The sequence below is a fragment of the Macaca nemestrina genome, chromosome 17 (genome assembly GCF_043159975.1).
Source record: "Macaca nemestrina isolate mMacNem1 chromosome 17, mMacNem.hap1, whole genome shotgun sequence".
Classification (NCBI taxonomy): domain Eukaryota; kingdom Metazoa; phylum Chordata; class Mammalia; order Primates; family Cercopithecidae; genus Macaca; species Macaca nemestrina.
Genome location: NC_092141.1, coordinates 63,412,032 through 63,430,842, shown reverse-complemented (window position 1 = coordinate 63,430,842; position 18,811 = coordinate 63,412,032). Strand labels below are relative to the sequence as shown.

Below are 18,811 nucleotides of genomic sequence, written 5' to 3'. Positions count from 1 at the left end.
CCTGCTTCAGCCTCCCAAAATGCTGGTACTACAGATGTTAGCCACCATGCTTGGCCCCAAGTATTTTGAATAAGGGATACTCAACCTGTATGGTGATTGGAAAAAGTAATCAGATATATTTATCAATGTTAATTAGCAATCTGTTATAGTTATGCAGGAAACAAAGACAACTGACAGTGAAAATAAAACATTACTATCCTGACAGAAAGTCCTCATTTCAGAATAGCTGATCTATTAGCAACTGGTTATCATTAGGTTAAAGGAAAAGAAAAAAGTATACCATGCTAACACTAATCAAAGGAAAGCTCGAGTAGCTATATTAATTATAAAGACAAAGTAGACTTCTGAGCAAGGAAAATTATCAGGGATGAAGAATAGTATTACATAATGATAAAGGGGTCAATTCTCCAGGAAGACATAACAGTCCTTTATAGGTGCCTAACAACAGAGCGTCAAAATAGGTGAGGCAAAAACTAACAGAACTGCAAAAGAAGCAGACAAATCCATTATTATTCTTGGAAACGTCAACACTCTTCTATCAGTGATAGACAAATGCAGCAGGCGGAAAATCAGTAAAGATACAGTTGAACTATAGCATCATCAATCAACTGGATCTAATTGACATTTACAGAATCTCCATCCAATAGCAGAATATACATTCTCCTAAAGCTCACATGAAACATTCACCAGGATAAACAACATTCTGGACGTAACAGAGCACCTGAGCAAAACATTTTTAAGAGGGGCTTATGTTGCCCAGGCTGGTCTCAAACTCCTGGCCTTAAGCAATCCTCCTACCTCAGCCTCCTGAGTACTGGTCACATTTAAAACAATAAAAGTAAGCCAGGCCTGGTGGCTCACGCCTGTAATCCCAGCACTTTGGGAGGCCGAGGCGGGCAGATCACAATGTCAGGAGTTCAAGACCAGCCTGGCCAGTATGGTGAAACCCCATCTCTACTAAAAATACATAAAAATATTAGCCACGCATGGTGGCAGGGGCCTATTGTCCGAGCTACTTGGGAGGCTGAGGCAGGAGAATCACTCGAACCTGGGAAGCAGAGGTTGCAGTGAACTGAGATGGCACCACTGCACTCCAGCCTGGGTGACAGAGTGAGACTCCGTCTCAAAAAAAAAAAAAAGCCATACACAGTATGCCTGCAGACCACAATGGACTTAGACTAAAAATCAATAACAGAAAGATAGCTGGAAAATTAAAAAATATTTGGAGGTTAAACAACAGGCGTCTAAATAACACATGGGTCAAAGAAGTCTCAAAAGATATTTTAAAATATTTTAAACTAAACAAAAATGAAAATACAACTTATAAAAACTTGTGGGATTCAGCAAATGTTTAGAGGGAAAGTTACAGCATTGAATGCATACATCAGAAAATAAGGAAAATACAAAATCAACAATCTAAGCATGTGCCTTAGATTAGAGGTACAAGTTTCTGGAAACTAGAGGACGAAGAGCAACATAAATCTAAAGCAGGCAGAAAAAAAGAACTAATTAGAATTAGAGCAACGATCAATTAAATTGAAAGCAGGGAATCAACAGAGAGAATCAAGGAAACCAAAAGCTGGTTCTTAGAAAACATCAATAAAATTGATAAAACTCTGGCCAGGCTAACCAAGAAAAAAAAGGGGAAGACACAAATTGCTAATATCAGAAATAAAAGAGAGATTATCACTACTAAACATTAATGTCATTAATGACATTAAAAGGATAATAAGCCGGGCGCGGTGGCTCACGCCTGTAATCCCAGCACTTTGGGAGGCCGAGGCGGGCGGATCACAAGGTCAGGAGATCGAGACCACGGTGAAACCCCGTCTCTACTAAAAATACAAAAAATTAGCCGGGCGCGGTTGTGGGCGCCTGTAGTCCCAGCTACTCGGGAGGCTGAGGCAGGAGAATGGCGTGAACCCGGGAGGCGGAGCTTGCAGTGAGCCGAGATCGCGCCACTGCACTCCAGCCTGGGCGACAGAGCAAGACTCCGTCTCAAAAAAAAAAAAAAAAAAAAAAAAAAAAAGGATAATAAAGGAATATTAGAAATAATCCTATAATTTGATCATTGAGATGAAATGAACAAATCACTTAAAGGACAAAACCTACCAAAATGTACACCAGAAGAAATAGATACTCTGAATAGGTTCAGATCTATTAAAGAAATTGAATTTTTTATTTTTTATTTTTATTTATTATTTTTGAGACAGAGTCTTGCTCTGTTGCCCAGGCTGGAGTGCAGTGGCATGATCTTGGCTCACTGCAACCTCTGCCTCCTGGGTTCAAGCAATTCTCATGCCTCAGCCTCCCAAGTGGCTGGGATTACAGGTGCATGCCACCATGCATGGCTAATTTTTGTATTTTTAGTAGAGACAGGGTTTCACCATGTTGGCCAGGCTGGTCTCCAACAACTGAGCTCAAGTGATCTGCTGGCCTCAGCCTCCTGAAGTGCTGGGATTACAGGTGTGAGCCACCATGTCCAGCCAGAAATTGAATCTATAATTAATAACCTTCCAAGACAGAAAGCATCAGGCCCAGATAGTTTTTTGTTGTTGTTGTTTTGCTTTTTAGTGGCTTAAAACAACACAAACTCCCCAGGAGTTCAAGATCAGCCTGGGCAATATAGTGAGACCCTGTCTCTAAAAAACAAAACAAAACAAAATCACAAAATTTTGCTATCTTAACATTGTGGAGGCCAGAAATCCAATATGAGTCTCACTGGGCTAAACACAAGGTGTTTGCGGGACTTTGTTCCTTTTTGGAGGCTCTACAGAAACCATTTCCTTGTCTTTTCCAGCTTCTAGAGGCCACCCGCACTCCTTGGCTCATGGCTGTCTTCCTCTGTGTTCAAAGCCAACAACATAACATCTCTTTGACTCTGCTTCTGTCATCCCCATCTCTTTCTCTTTCTCATTTGTTTCTTTCTTCCTCTTTCATAGAGACCCTTGTGTTTACATTGGACCCACCAAGATAATCAAGTATAATCTCCCTATTTTAATGTTTAGCCACCTTAATTCTGCTGTAACTTTATTTAATTCACCTTTACATGTAATTTAACATATTCACAGGTTTTGTGGATGAAGATGTGGACATCCTTGAGGGGCCTTTATTCTGCCTACTACACTATCCCAGCCCCTTCACTATGATTTTTAAGTACCTTCCAGTATTTGTTAGAGGCCCAGACAGCTTTACTGGTGAATTCCACCAAACATTTAAGAAAGAAATGATATTCTCTATAGTCTCTTCCATAAAAACTGAAGCAAAGGGAACACTTCCTAACTCACATCCTATGAGGCCAGCATACTCTAATACTAAAACCAGATAAAGATATTACAAAAAGTAAAACTCCAGACTAATATATCTCATGAACATAAATGCAAAAATCCCTAACAGAATATTAGCAAATTAAGTCCAACAATGTATAAAAATATTTATTCACATAGCCAAGAAGGATTTATTCCAAATATGCAATGCTGGTCCAACATTTAAAAATTAATTAATGTAATCCATAACATTAACAGGTTAAAGAAAAATCATATGATCATATCAATAAATGCAGAAAATGCATTTGACAAAGTCTACTACCAATTTGTGATAAAAATTCTCAGCAAACTAGGAATAGAGGGGATTTTTTAACTTAGCAAAGAAAGTCTACAAAAAGTCTATAACTAATATCACACTTAATGGCAAAAAACTAGGTGTTTTCTCTTTCTTTTAGACTGGGCATGAGGCAAGGATATCCCCTCTCACCACTCTTATTCAACATTATACTCAAAGTCCTAGCTGATGCGATAAGAAAAGAAGGAAAATAAAAGGTATACAGATTGGAAAGGAAGAAATAAAACTGTCTTTGTTCACAGATGATATGATTGTCAATGTAGAAAATCCCAAAGAATAGGCAAAAAATTCCTGGAACTAAGTAATTACAGTAAAGTCACAGGATATAAGGTTAATATACAAAAGTCAATTGCCTTTCTATATACCAGCAATGAACATTTGGACTTTGAAATTAAAAGCACAATATCATTTATATTAGCATGAAAAAATTAAATATTAAGGCATAAATACAATAATATATGTACAGGATCTATATGAGGAAAATGACAAAACTCCAATAAAAGAAATCAAAGAATATCTAAATAAACGGAGAGAGATTCTATTCATAGATCAGAAGACTTAATATTGTTAACATGTTAATTCTCCCCAACTTGACCTATAGATTCACTGTAATCCCAAACAAGCTCCCAGCAAGTTATTTTGTGGTTATCAACAAAATGATTCTATGGTTTACATGCAGCAGCAAAAGACTCAGAATAACACCAAACTAAAGAACAAAGTCAGAGGACCGATGCTACTCAAATGTAAGACTTACTATATGGTAATCGAGGGAGTGTGGTATTGACAAAATAATAGACAAAATGGTAATGGAGCAGAATAAAGAGCCCACACATAGACCCTTATAAATATAGTCAACTAATCTTTGACAAAGGAGAAAAGGAGCAAATGTTATTCAATGGAGGAAGAACAGTCTGTTCAGCAAATGGTGCTGGAACAATTGGATATCAATATGCAAAAAAAATGAATCTAGACATACAATTTATACTTTTCATAAAAATTAACTCCAAATGGATCTTAGAATTACATATAAAACATAAAACTATATAACTTCTAGAAGATAACAAGAATATCTAGTTACCTTAGGTTTGGCAATGAGTTTTCAGATATGACAACAAAAGCATGACCCATGAAAGAAAAATTATTAAGTTGGACTTTATTAAAATTAAAAACCTTCTCTGTGAAAGGCATTATTGAAGGAGTGAAAAGCTGAAGGAATAAAGAGAAAGAATGTCTTTTGCAAATTTTCACAAAGAACGTGAAAAGATCTTTGCAAAAGTGTATTTAATTAAAAATTTGGGAAAAAAGAAAAAAAAGATGCCACCTCTATCACCTTGTCAGATGTCAGTCAGCTCGAGAGGGTTGATAATGTTGTCTATGTCTTCTACATCCTTTATGGCTTTTGTACCAGCTGCTCTATCAATTACTGAAAGTAAATTATTGAAATATTCAATTATTGTTATCAAGTTATCTATTTTCCTTTTTTTAATTCTTTACATTTTGACTTGAATATTTTGAAGCTCTGTTGTTAGGTGCAGTTACATTATTTCTCCTTGATGTATTTAACCTGTATTCATTATGAAATACCCCTTTCATGCTGAGTAGTACGTGTTTTAACATCGATTTTGCCTGATACCAATATATTCACTTGAGCTATATTATGGTTACTGCTTGTACAGTGTCTATATTTTTTATTTTTACTTTGGGACTATTTGTGTCTTTGAATCTAATGTATGTCTTTTGCAGTTAGTGATGATTGAATTTTTCTTTTTACTCAGTCTGTCTGACAATTTTTGCTTTTTGATTGCATTATTAGAACTATAACATTTAATACAATGATTGATATGGTTGTACTTAAATTTACCATTTTGCTAATTGTTTTCTGTATTTCTCCTGTCTTTCTGTTGTTGTTGTTGTTCTTTCTTTCATCTTTAATTGGTCTCTTTTTTCTTAAATAATATTTTCCAGTGTAGATTTTTAGTGTTTCTGTTTTCGAGTTGTATTATTTCAGTTGTTTTCTTAGTGGTAGCGCCAGTGATTGCAATATGCATATTATCCTATCACAGTCTACTTCAGATTAATACGTAAACTTAATTCTAGTAAAATACAAAACCTTGCCTTCAACATTGCTTCGCTTTCTTTCTTGTCTTTTGTAATTTTATTGTCATATATATTACATGCATATATGTTGCAATCTGTTAATATAGTATCTTTTAAAGTTACTAAGAAAATAAATTGGAAGATTTATTAAAAAGAATTTGTATCCAAAATATACAAAGTCCAGCCTGGGTGATGGAGCAAGACTCTGTCTCAAAAAACAAAAAAATTGTGTATTTTTTATATATATATATTCTTAAGAGTTCTTTGCATATATATATATGCAAAGAGTTCTTTGAGTCACTTCAATAGAAATCACTTCAATAAAAAAAACACATATGGCAAATAACCATATGAAAAGATGTTCAACATCAGATGTCATTAGGAAATTGCAAATTAAAACAATAAAATACCACCATACACCTATTAGAATGGTCAAAATAAAAAAAACTGACAATACCAAATGCAGGGAAGGATAAGGATAACAGGAATACTTTTTCATTGCTGGTGGTAATGCAAAATGGTAAGCCACTTTGGGAGACAGTATGGCAGTTTCTCATGAAACTACACAGTCACACTCCAGCAGTCACACTCCTAGGTTATCTACACAATTGGGTTGAAAACTTATGTTCATACAAAAACCTGCACACAGATGTTTATAGCGGCTTTATTCTTTTTTTTTTTTTTTTTTTTTTTTGAGACGGAGTCTGGCTCTGTCGCCCAGGCTGGAGTGCAGTGGCCGGATCTCAGCTCACTGCAAGCTCCGCCTCCCGGGTTCCCGCCATTCTCCTGCCTCAGCCTCCCGAGCAGCTGGGACTACAGGCGCCCGACACCACGCCCGGCTAATTTTTTTTTTTTTTTTTTTTTTTTTTTTTTTTTTTAGTAGAGACGGCGTTTCACTGTGTTAGCCAGGATGGTCTCGATCTATAGCGGCTTTATTCTTAATCACCAAAAACTGGAAGCAACCAAGATTTCCTTTAATGGGCAAATGGATAAACACACTGTGCTATATCCATACAATGAACATTATTCAGCAATAAAAAATGAGCTATCAAGTCACAAAAAGACATGGAGGAAGCTTAAATGCATATTGCTAAGTGAAAGAAGCCAGTCTAAAAAGTCTACATACTGTATAATTCCAATCAGCTACATGACATTTTGGAAAAAGCAAAACTGTAGAGACAGTAAAAAGATCAATGGTTACCAGGGCTCAGGGGAAGGGATAAATAAGTGAAGCAGAGAGGATTTTTAGGGTGGTGAAACTATTCTGTATGAAACTGCAATGGTGCACACATGCCATTATGAATTTGTCAAAACCCACATAAACTTACAACACAAAGAATGAACCTTAATGTGAATTATGGACTATAATTAATAATAAATTAATATTGGTTCATCATTCATAACAAATGTGCCACACTAATGCAAGATCTTAATAATAGGAGAAATTGTGTAAGGAGGAATGAGGGTATGGGGTACGGTGGGTGTATGGAACTCTATGTATTATCTGCTCTATTATTCTATAACCTAAACCTATACTTTAAAAAATATAGTATATTAATTTATCTTAAAAATAAAATCATAGGGACCAAAATAAATAACTTTTTTGGTTCTAATACAAAGATAATATACACGCCTTTATATCATACAAGAGCGATTCCAAACAAATAAATATATGGAGAGTATAAAATTTTATTTTATTATACTTTGATACCCTTCTTGACCTTACTATACTCCTAGGTACAAAGCAACATACTGTTTGTAAACAATAAAACATTTCATTAAAAATCATCCATTAATACTTCAAGTTTCCTTTGTACACTGGAGATATTGGATTAAATGCCTTCTTAGAAATGCCATGTTAACCATTTATTTTAAAGTTTCTCAAATGCATGTTTTCCAGTGGTTTGGTCTTAGCGATTTTACTTGATGGAATTATCTGTGATGCTCTGGGATGTGAAAATCATCTTGTGTCCCTCACTTCCACAAGTAAGTAACAATGTTTCCACCTCTAATCTTCATGTGGCTGATTTTTGTTTGAAGTTTATGGGCAAGATTTAGCTCCGTAGATAAGGACAGAAACGCAGGTCTGACAAGTTACATCAACATCAGGACTAAAAGTCGCAGGACTACAAACCACTGCAGAGGAAAACACAGGGAGTAATTATAATTTAGAGGTATTTTATGCCTCTACCACTTGGAGGTATTTTATGCCAACAATGTAAATCTGCCTTTAATATCACACCATTTCAGTGCCTATATTATACCAAGTAATGTTCAGCTCATTTAAGTTGTGGAAGATTATTTACGAGTTTCAAACTTTATAATTTGATGATCTTAATAGGAGAAAGGGAGAATCCTATTTTTTCTTTTACTATCAGCATTTTACAGTATCTTCTGCAGTGCCCCATTTATGAGTTCGTATTTCTAGTTTTCTAGTTCCTATTTCCTAGTTCTCTGCTTTCTAGGCAGGACAATTCTGTTTTCCTTCATTGTACAGTAGCTTAAGACAGAACATTATAGAAATGTTTATAATACAAGAGAGTACATCAGGAAGAATTAATATACATTAAAATAGCTATATTTAAGAAATTTGGGCTTTGGCTGGGCGCAGTGACTCATGCCTGTAATCCCAGCACTTTGGGAGGCCAAGGCGGGCAGATTGCTTGAGCTCAGGAATTCAAGACCAGTTGGGGCAACAGGGCGAAACTCTGTCTCTACTAAAAATACAAAAATGTTTATGCACACCTGTAATCCTGGCTACTCGGGAAGCTGAGGTTGAAGGATGGCTTGAGCCTGGGAGGCAGAGTTGCCGTAAGCTGAGACTGCGCCACACTGCACTGCAGCGTGGGTGACAGAGCCAGACTCCGTCTCAAAAAAAAAAAAAAAAAAAAAAAAGGGCCAAGCATGGTAGCCCACACCTGTAATCCCAGCACTTTGGGAAGCCAAGGCAGACGGATCATTTGAGGTCAGGAGTTCAATCGAGACCAGCCTGGTCAACATGGTGAAACTCTGTCCCTACTTTTTACAAAAATTAGCCAGCTGTGGTAGCTACTGGGGAGGCTGAGGCAGAAGAATAACTTGAACCCAGGAGACAGAGGTTGTGGTGAGCTGAGATCGCGCCACTGCACTCCAGCCTGGGTGACAGAGTGAGACTCTATCTCAAAAAAAAAATATATATGTATATATTGGGGCTTTGAATTTTTACTTCCCTTTAGCTAAATATATATATATACACACACATATATATATACACACACATATATATACACATATATATACACACATATATATATACACACACACATATATATATTTTTTTTTGGTAAAAGAATCACTGTAAAGATTCTATTCAGTTATGCCAAGTGAATTACTTATATATTCTTCTGACTCTATAACCTAAATATTTAGATATTTATATTTTATAGTTACCACAACAGCTAGCGCAATTACTGTGTAGACTTTCATCTTTTCCAAAGCCTGGTCGACAGCTATCCAGACGTACTACTTGCAAACTGTGGTCCACAAAATGCATTGCTGGTAGAGTTTTATTAAAGTTATGGTAGAAAATATATGCTTGGCTCCAAAAAAATTCTTCTATTCGATCTCTTGCCTAAGGTTGAAAAATACCAGAGAAAGGTACAATTACTAAACCATGAACCAAATTTATCCTCCAGTATCACAGGCAATAATGTACTGTAAGCATGCCATACTTTACATAGAGAAATTCCTGAAAAGGTGTGTGCTAACACCAAAATTAGTCTAGCCTTGACCTTATCAATTGTTGTTAATTAATATGTGCAATGGTTAAGAAAAATTGGCTGGGCGCGGTGTCTCATGCCTGTAAACCCAGCACTTTGGGAGACCAAGGCGGGCACATCAAGAGATCAAGAGATCGAGACCATCCTGGCCAACACGGTGAAACCCCGTCTCTATTAAAAATTCAAAAATTAGCTGGGCGTGGTGTTATGTGTCTGTAGTCCCAGCTACTCAGGAGGCTGAGGCAGGAGAATCCCTTGAACCCAGGAGGCAGAGGTTGCAGTGAGCCGAGATCATGCCACTGCACTCCAGCCTGGGTGACAATGCGAGACGCCATCTCAAAAAAAAAACCACAAAATAAATAAAAATAAAAATTAAAATTAAGATTAGGCTGGGCGCGGTGGCTTATGCCTGTAATCTCAGCACTTTGGGAGGCAGAGGTGGGCGAATCACTTGAGGCCACGAGTTCGAGACCAGCCTGGCCAACATGGTGAAACCTCGTCTCTACTAAAAAATACAAAACTTAGCCAGGTGTAGTGGCAGGCACCTGTAATCCCAGCTACTCGGGAAGCTGAGGCACAAGAATCACTTGAATCCAGAGGCAGAGGCTGCAGTGAGCCGAGACTGTGCCACTGCACTGCAGCTTGGGTGACAGAATGAGACTCCATCTCAAAAACAAAACAAAACAAAATGAAAAGAAAAATTAAGACAAAAAACTTGTTTTGAATTATTTGCAATGTCTATCCCATATGTAGATAATTGGGTGTTCATTATATCTAATTTCCATGATCATCAAAGAAAAAGTGTCAAGCAAAACGGAAAGTAAGACTTTTCTTGGCCGGGTGCGGTGGCTCACACCTGTGATCCCAGCACTTTGGGAGGCTGAGGTGGGCAGATCTTTGGAGGTCAGGAGTGAGACCAGCCTAGCCAACATGGTGAAACCCCGTCTCTGATAAAAGTACAAAAAATTAGCTGGGTGTGGTGGTGCACACCTTTAGTCCCAGCTATTTGGGAGGCTGAGGCAGGAGAATTGCTTGAACCTGGGAGATGGAGGTTGCAGTGAGCTGAGATGGCCGCCACTGCACTCCAGCCTGGGCAACAGAGCAAGACTGTGTCTCAAAAAAAAAAAAAAAAAAAAAAGAAGAAAAGAAAAAAAGACTTTTCTTTAATCAGCATTATAAACTGATGATGTAAATTTTGGGTTTTTGAGCACAGAATTTAATAATAACTAATTTTAACTAAGTACTTCTCATAAGCCATGCACAGTATCAATTAAGGGTATGAGCTCAGGAACTAGACCAGAGAGTGAAGGGATTTTTAAGACTATGTCCTTAGCCTCTGAGGATGGTAGAGGGGAGAGCAACTATTATGACCAATGTAGATATAATTTTGGAAGCACCATTGGCTTAACGTAGGGTGACATGTTTGTGAAATTGTTCTTTAAGTTACTATTTAATCATCACTTGGGGAACAAAGACCAGGGATCTATCCTTCTGTAATAGATAAAATACATAATACTAACCTTGGGAACTGATATTACAGATGTGCTACTCCAGAATAACACATCTTGATACTCCAGCTCTCTTTTGATAAAGAAAAAAAAAATCACATCTTGAAATAACTAAGAATCTCATAATCTCAGTTTAAAAAACTGAAACCAAAAATCGATACTTGAAAAATCAGTATTATTAATACTTTATATTTGTTTTTTTAAAAATAATTTATTTCCTCCTTTGAAATGTTTTTATTATTGATAAATATTCACAAGATGGAGAAATAGGTTTTTAAAGAAATGTTTCAATATAAGAAAGTATTTACAAAAAATTTTAAAATGGCTTTATTGATTTTCAAATACTTCTTCCTTGGCTGAGGCAGGAAGATCACTTGAGCCCAGGAGTTTGAGTCTGCAGTGACCTATGGTCGCACCACTACACTCCAGCCTGGGTGACACCCTGTCTCTAAAAGAAGAAAAAGACAAATACTTCTTCCTTACCATGAAATTCTCACCTGGAGGATATTACGATTAGTGATATCTTCACAGTCAACAGATCCATTGCAAGCACCTTTCCACCCTGGTGCAAAAGGATTAACTGAAGAGAAAAAAACCAATAGATTCACAAACGGATTCTGAAAAGTTCCGAACATTTCAATAAAGGTCCAAGTGCTGAATTCCTTGTGCATGCAGGCATGTGTTTAGTCCAGCTATCTAATCCTAGTAATAAAACAAGGTGTACAATTTGAATAATTTATACTTGATGGTTTCACTCCATCTGGGGGCTAATGTAAGTAACTACAAGGCTTTAAAATGAATAGAAATAAATGTGGTTTGGTTATTCACTTTTACTAAGTTTTCAAAAATGCAATTTAAAATTCTATAAGAAGTTATAAGTGAAATATTAGCTGCCTAAAGGCTGTATTAATAAAATATTGATTTTAAAGAAGCAACAATATGTCATTTGAAAGTAATTACTTGGTGTGTTAAGTTTTAAAACCATCAACAGGCTAAGGTCAACTACATACTTTAGTGCTTAACAAACATTTAAGACCTATTACTTTAAAAATATCTTATATTAATACGGTAATTAATTTTGCAATCTATTGTGGTTCAGGACTAAATTCAAAATTAAATAAATTTTTAAAATTTTACCTTGAAATGCTATAAATAGCTCATGTATGAGGCCATGTTCTGGAATTTCAACAGAATGGCATTTATATGATGGCTCTATGACATGGCATGACAAATCAGACATTAGATTATCCAAGATTTTCTTCAGCACTCTAAAGAACACATCATTGTATCTCCCTATGCAAGACTTTGTGGTAAAACGTACAGCCATCTGATATGAATAATCAGGTTCCCGATAGGCTTTAAAAACAGAAGGATGAGAGTAAAAGCAATGGTGCCTAGCATTAATTTCCTCTACCAAACAATTTTCAAACACTATGTAATACTCAATCCCACCAATCTTGCAATCAGCATAGAAACTTATCTAATAACATGTTTTATCAGTTAGTCCTCACAAAAATACACAAAACTGTTAACTTTAATGAGAAATGTTGTTTTCATCTGATATATTATCTACTTGGTACATCAAGAGAAATGGCTTCTGTGGGTTGGCTATATAGATAACAGTATCAAGAAAAAGAAAGACTTTTTGGGGAGGGCCTTAATTCACAGAAATTATTATTGCTGTCAGCACAGCCCAGTGAAAGGATCATTAACTTGCTTTTATAGAATTAAAGATCAGTTTTAAAATTACCTGCTAAATTGTGATAAAGTAGATGTGCTTGCATATCTAGACAGAGGCAAGTAGGGAGTTGAAAGAAGATTATTTAGGATAAACTATCTTGATGTCAACTTAAGAGTTTGCTTAGTCAAATACATCCCGAAATATTTTGTAAGTCGTAATTGGTGATAGTCACCTATTACAGACTCTTTTTCATTAAACGGAGAAACCATACACTTAATTGTGATCTGAACTAAATGTACAAGTTAAAAGGTGCCTAAATTCTTACCAAAGACCATAAAGTCATATCTCTTTTTGACTGTCTTTTCTTCTTGGGTTTCTGCTTTAACAGTCTTATAAGAAAGAGTACATGTGTAAAGTCCAGACAAAGGCTCCAAAAAATCTTTCACCATCAGCTGTCCAGTTTTAGTTATATTTATTCTATTATTTCCTAAACAGAATAGTAAATTACTTATTTAACATATAACATATCAAGCATTATTTAGTACACTTGGAGTTACAAATAGATACAAAATTTTTAAAAATTAATGAACTATCTCAACTTTAAGAATCCCACAAAATCTTAATTCTGTCATATTACTCTATGGAAGACTACATAAGTACACTTTTGAAATATATTTTGGTTTTCTTTGTTTCTTGGCATCTAGTTTCAATTGGCTCATACCAGTAATTCAGAAAAAGAGATTACATTGCTCTGTAGTACTATACAATTTCTTCAGACAAGTTGGAAACTAATTAATAATATTTATGTTCCAAGGCACTCTTAACATCATGAAAAATTATATATTAGATATTTCATCTCCTATTACTGGTGCTACAATGATAAATTTTAGGTTTTATAAAGATCTTTGAATTAATACAGCTCTGAGAAGTAGGGCACAAAAATTACCGCTTCAGTTTTTGCATAAGGAGAAAATAAGGAAGTGGCCAAAATATAACATGATTTTTCTAAGTAGGGAGCAAGAGAAACTGCCATTAAAATTAAATTTCAATTTGTTCTTTCCAATAAGCAATAGTGATTTTCTAAAAATATGTTCACATCATTAAAAAAGTACATATTAAAATCAAATTTACCTGTTAACGTCTTTTCATTAGGCCCAATCCATAAGTAGGTGGGGTCCACTATTTCTTTTTTAGAAAGCTTAAAATCCATACAGATAAGGACTGGGCTATTTTGATGTAACTTTACATATATTTTGCCTGTGATGAAATAAAATAATGTATAACTACATTATATAGCAAAATTAAATTAAGAAATATACTCCTACCATTTTGTCCTGAAGACATGAATTAGTTCTTGCTGGATTTCACTATTTTAAAAATCAATATATAACATTTAGAACACTAGTCTGAAGTCCTTTTTGCTTCTCATAGTAAGCTTTTTAAAACTCTACACTATTAGTCATGAGTCATGACATTTTTCCATATTACAGTTTTGTTTATAAAAATATGCATTATACATTTAAAGTTCATTTTAATGTACAGATTTAGAACTCACTCAAATCATAATTTTTTGGAGGGTTGGTGGAAGCAATTCAAAGTTCAGAAAAGGCCTGGGCACGGTGGCTCATGGCTGTAATCCCAGCATTTTGGAAGGCCAAGGCAGCGGATTGCTTGAGTCCAGGAGTTTGAGACCAGCCTGAGGAAAATGGCAAAACCCCGTATCTACTAAAAATACAAAATTTAGCTTGGTGTGGTGATGCAGGCCTATAATCCCAGCTACCCGGGAGGCTGATGGAGGACACTCGCTTGAACCCGGGAGGCAGAGGCTGCAGTGAGCCGAGACTGCACCACTGCACTCCCGCCTGGGCAACAGAGCGAGACTCCCTCTCAAAAAAAGTTCAGAAAAACGCTTCAGCAACACTATTTTAAAGATGATTAGCCGGGAGTGGTGGCTCACGCCTGTAATCCCAGCACTTTGGGAGGATCACCTAGGTCAGGAGTTCAAGACCAGCTTGGCCAACATGGTGAAACCCCGTCTCTACTAAAAATACACAAAAATTTGCTGGGCATGGTGGTGGGCGCCTGTAATCCCAGCTACTTGGGAGGCTGAGGCAGAAGAATTGCTTGAATCCAGGAGGCGGAGGTTGCAGTGAGCCGAGATCACACCACTGCACTCCAGCCTGGGTGATGGAGAGAGACCCTGTCTTAAAAAAAAAAAAAAAAAAAAAAAAATATATATATATATATATATATATGTACACACATACACACATATACACACATATATATATGCTGGGTGCTGTGGCTCATGCCTGTAATCCCAGCATTTCGGGAGGCTGAGGCGTGCGGATCACCTGAGGTCAGAAGTTCAATACCAGCCTGACCAACATGGTGAAACCCCATCTCTAACTGCAGATTTTCTCCATTAGGAACAATAATTAAGCCTATCTGGGGCATATAGGAAGATGTGCGATTACTCCTTGTTTCTGGTTGGGTGGACAGAACGATGGTATGCTTGGAATCACTGCAACCCGGAAAAATATTAATTTTAAAGCCTACTGAATGCCAGCCAGGCTCTGAGCACATAAAGACAAAGTCCTACAATTTGGTTGGGGGTCAGGGAGAGAACCCAAACATACAAGGAGTCTAAACATGACACGTGCTATCAACTGGCTCAATTTATCTAAAATTAGCTATGTAACTAATTTTCCTCGGGAAAGTTTCACTGCAGAGATAAAGGACATTTGAGCTGAGCCCTGAAGGATGCGTGTGAGTTTTCCAGTTAATAAGGAGAGGATTAAAGATATTCCAAACAGAAGGCCTTGGAAATCACTCCTCTGCGTGGCTTTCCCGCGTTGCAAAGCAGCAGAGACACCTGGAAGTGAGATGGCATCAGAGAAAGAGATCTGGAATAAATCCCAGCCCCTTGTGAGCTGCAAGGCTTTAGAGCAAGGCGACACAATAGGGGTCGCTGTAAGGATGAAAAGATGCGACCGTCGTGAACTGCCAAGCAGATGCTTGGTATAATAGATGCTCAATAAAGGCTGGCTCGTTCCCCTTCCCTCCAGGTAAGGGAAGCTCTTCCGGGAAGAGCTTCGCAGTTCCGGCCCCTCCAATGGGCCCGCGTGTGTAGAGGTCCTTATTACCTGGCTGTCCTGTCTTGCCATAAATGAAGCCCTTCGTATTGAATAACGTAGAACGCGGGCATCGGACTGCGGAGGAAAGAAACCACTGACTTTTACTTAGAAGAGGAGCGGGGTTCAGAGTCGGGCAGGGCAGGACAGGGCAAGGCGAAGGAGGCAGGACCGGGAAGCTCGGGCAGAGGGAGAGGACTGGGCACCGGGCGGAGGGAGCCCCACCTCCTGTGAGGCACCAGAGCACCGCGGAGAGTAGGACCCACGTTCCCATCACAGTTCAGGGGCTGGCTTTGCAGGAGGCGTCGAGGGACAGACCCCTTCCTACCTCAGCCCCGGCCCAACACCTCCGCACCGCCCCACCTCCTACACAGTGCGGAGCAGAACGCCGGGGTCGCCTCCCCTACCCGTCCGTCGCCACCGCGGGAGCGGACGCGCAGGAGAGCGCGTGCGTGCTTCGATTCTCGCGCGCTGGGGCTGGGCGACGGCGAGGGAGGCGAGGCGAACGCCAGTTCCCCTCGCGCCCACAGGGCAGCAGGCCTGCGAATCTTCGCGCCTCGCTTCCGGCGCCATTTTCTCGCGCTCCTGGCCCCTTGTTCTCTGAGTGGAGCGGAAGGGAGGAAGAGAGTAAAGGAAAAGAAGCCACAGCGTCGCGTTCCGGGGATTCCCCAGACTAGGGGCTGAAGGGATCAAGGAGAGAACACCGCGAGTCACAAGGACCGTGGTGGGGTAGGGCGGCTAGGGGATGCGATGAGGAATCCCCTAGGAAGGGGACCTGAGGAAGGCAGAGACTTGTGACAATTTCCCCCTCACGTGAAGCAGAGAGGCCCGTGTGGGGATTTCCTGCGCCTCTCTTCTCATGAACACTGAAACTGTGTGTCCAATCTCTTTCAAACTGACACGCGATTTTTACCTAATTGCATTCTTTACCCGCAAGACCAAGACCCAGAAGAGCCACTACTGAGCCAAGAAGGCGCCTCTGGGCCTTCCCACTCGAGAGGAACGTTGAATCTTCATTTTCACTTCAAGTATGAGGCGATGTGAGAGACCTCCCCCAGTGCAAAGGTATCTAGGTTGATGAAGTGACCTTGCTTTAAAAATGGGCCCAGTTGTAAGGCAAGAGCCAGATTGGCTTTTTCTGTAGGGATGAATGATTAGTCAAGATCAGGGAGCTCCAAAGGGGATCATGCCCTCGTCTTGGATGGTTCCTTCTTGGCTACTAGTTTGGTGACTCGAAAGGCCCTGTGCGTTGTCTGTTTCTTAGCAGCGGGACACCACCCTCAGTAGTGGTTTTGAGTAGGCTGGTTAGTAGAGAGAGCCCAAGGTTCAGACAGGGTGCAGAATGGTTATTTTGGGTGAGATCAAGAGTTTTCGGTTTTATTTCCTTTGAGCCGAGTCAGTACTTGGACTATCTCATATGGTCCAGGAGCAACTTTTGTCAGTAATTTCATTTTTAGTCACTGTTAATTTTACCTATATAGCATAAGCCATGAAATGTGACTCAGTGAGTCAGATCCACCCATTGTCAGTTACCATGTCTGGATTCATGGTCTGGTCTCAACTGCTCTCTTCTTAAGGTAATGATAATGAAGACAGATTTAGGCATTATCTTGATTCCCTACAAGTTCGTCATTCCAGTTTTTGTCAAAGTACATTATAAATCCACAGTGTGTTTTATTGGCTTCTCGGTTTTTGGTAAGTAATTGATCCTTGTAAATCCTATGTGATAGACTAAATCCTATGAGAGGAGACTTAACCAAATGAGTAATAGTTGTCTGTCAGAAGTACCCATCCACTCTTTTTATATAAACTTTTTATTTTAGAAGAGTTTTATATTTACAGAAAAATTGCAAAAACAGTACAGGGAGTTTTTACATACTCCCTCCCGATTTTCCCTATTACTGACATCTTACATTGGTATGGTACATTTCTTACAATTAATGAACCAATATTGATACATTACTATTAACTGAAGTCCAAACTTTATTCAGATTTCCTTACTTTTTTATTCAATGTCCTCTCCACCCCGTTTCTTTTTGTTTGTTTGTTTGTTTGTTTTTGCTCCAGGATCTCATGCGGGATCCCACATTACCTATAGTCATTGTATCTCCTTAGATTCCCCTTGGCTGGGTCAGACTTCTCTTGTTTTTGAAGGTCTTGACCTGGCTTTAACTGGTGAGGTATTTTGTAGAATGCCTCTCTACTGGAATTTTGTCTTTCTGCATATTAGACTGGAACTATGGGTTCTTAGGATGAAGATTACAGAGATAAAATGACATTCTCATCACATCATATCAAGGAGACATACTATCAACATGCCTTATCACTTGATGTTAACCTTGGTCTGCTGGCTGAGGTACTGTTTGTTAGGTTTCTCCACTGTCAGTTTATTCCCCCGCTTTCATACTATACTCTTCGGAATGAAGTCACTTTGTGCACCCACACTTAAACAGTGGGGATTTATGCTACATCTCCTTGAAGATGGAGTAGCTACATAAATTATTTTACCAATCCACTTTCAATCCACTTAGGTATCACTCTCAGGAGTCTGAAATACTCAGTATTGAACTATTTACAGAGTACTAACACATTCTACTGTCAAATATACAGAGAACATTGTAATGGAAAATCATAAAGTTTCCTTACAACTTTTTTTTTTTTTTTTGAGATGAAGTCTCACTCTGTTGCCCAGGCTGGGGTGCAGTGTTATGATCTTGGCTCCCTTCAACCTTCGCTTGCAGGGTTCAAGCGATTCTCCTGCCTCAGCCTCCTGAGTAGCTGGGATTACAGGCGTGCGCCACCACGGCCAGCTAATTTTTGTGTTTTTAGTAGAGACAGTATTTCGCTATGTTGGCCAGGCTGGTCTCGAACTCCTGACCTCGTGATCCACCTGCCTTGGCCTCCCAAAGTGCTGGGATTATAGGTGTGAGCCACTGCGCCTGGCCCACAGCTTTTTAATAACCAAATAAGTTTTCATCCTCATACCATCCTTGTGAAATTTTACAGTTCCTC

General features: G+C 38.4%; 2 protein-coding genes across 4 annotated transcripts in view; one reads left to right on the top strand and one right to left on the bottom strand.

Annotated features, from left to right (window-relative positions):
* Positions 1-7,387: 7,387 nt before the first annotated feature.
* On the bottom strand, positions 7,388-16,238 carry LOC105472238 (zona pellucida binding protein 2). 3 transcript variants are annotated; one of them, XM_071083080.1, is made up of 9 exons: positions 16,025-16,064; positions 15,812-15,877; positions 14,221-14,361; positions 13,797-13,922; positions 12,991-13,152; positions 12,122-12,340; positions 11,482-11,564; positions 9,148-9,328; positions 7,388-7,854 (listed from the first exon to the last, which is right to left on the bottom strand). In XM_071083080.1, the coding sequence occupies exons 4-9, from the start codon at positions 13,873-13,875 to the stop codon at positions 7,760-7,762; spliced, it is 819 nt and encodes a 272-aa protein (XP_070939181.1). In that variant the 5' UTR covers positions 13,876-13,922; positions 14,221-14,361; positions 15,812-15,877; positions 16,025-16,064; the 3' UTR covers positions 7,388-7,759. The 3 variants fall into 3 exon arrangements, with proteins under 3 accessions (XP_070939181.1, XP_070939180.1, XP_011723595.2); XM_071083079.1 differs by lacking the exon at positions 14,221-14,361 and having other exon boundaries at positions 16,025-16,233; XM_011725293.3 differs by lacking the exons at positions 7,388-7,854; positions 14,221-14,361 and having other exon boundaries at positions 9,163-9,328; positions 11,468-11,564; positions 16,025-16,238.
* A 201-nt stretch (positions 16,239-16,439) lies between these two features.
* Positions 16,440-18,811, top strand: part of LOC105472239 (IKAROS family zinc finger 3) — a 107,473-nt gene continuing 105,101 nt past the window's right edge. Inside the window, exon 1 of the mRNA XM_011725295.3 lies at positions 16,440-16,864. The gene's annotated coding sequence lies outside the window, so the exon portion shown is untranslated. The remainder of the gene's footprint in view (positions 16,865-18,811) is intronic.

Excerpts from the sequence above, each read along its gene's own strand:
- LOC105472238 (XM_071083079.1), bottom strand. The coding sequence starts at position 16,073 with ATGGGAACGTGGGTCCTACTCTCCGCGGTGCTCTGGTGCCTCACAGGA. Across the intron at positions 15,878-16,024 it reads GCTCTGGTGCCTCACAGGAG|TCCGATGCCCGCGTTCTACG; the intron begins GTGGGGCTCCCT and ends TTTCCTCCGCAG. Across the intron at positions 13,923-15,811 it reads TGGCAAGACAGGACAGCCAG|GCAAAATATATGTAAAGTTA; the intron begins GTAATAAGGACC and ends ATTTCATCACAG.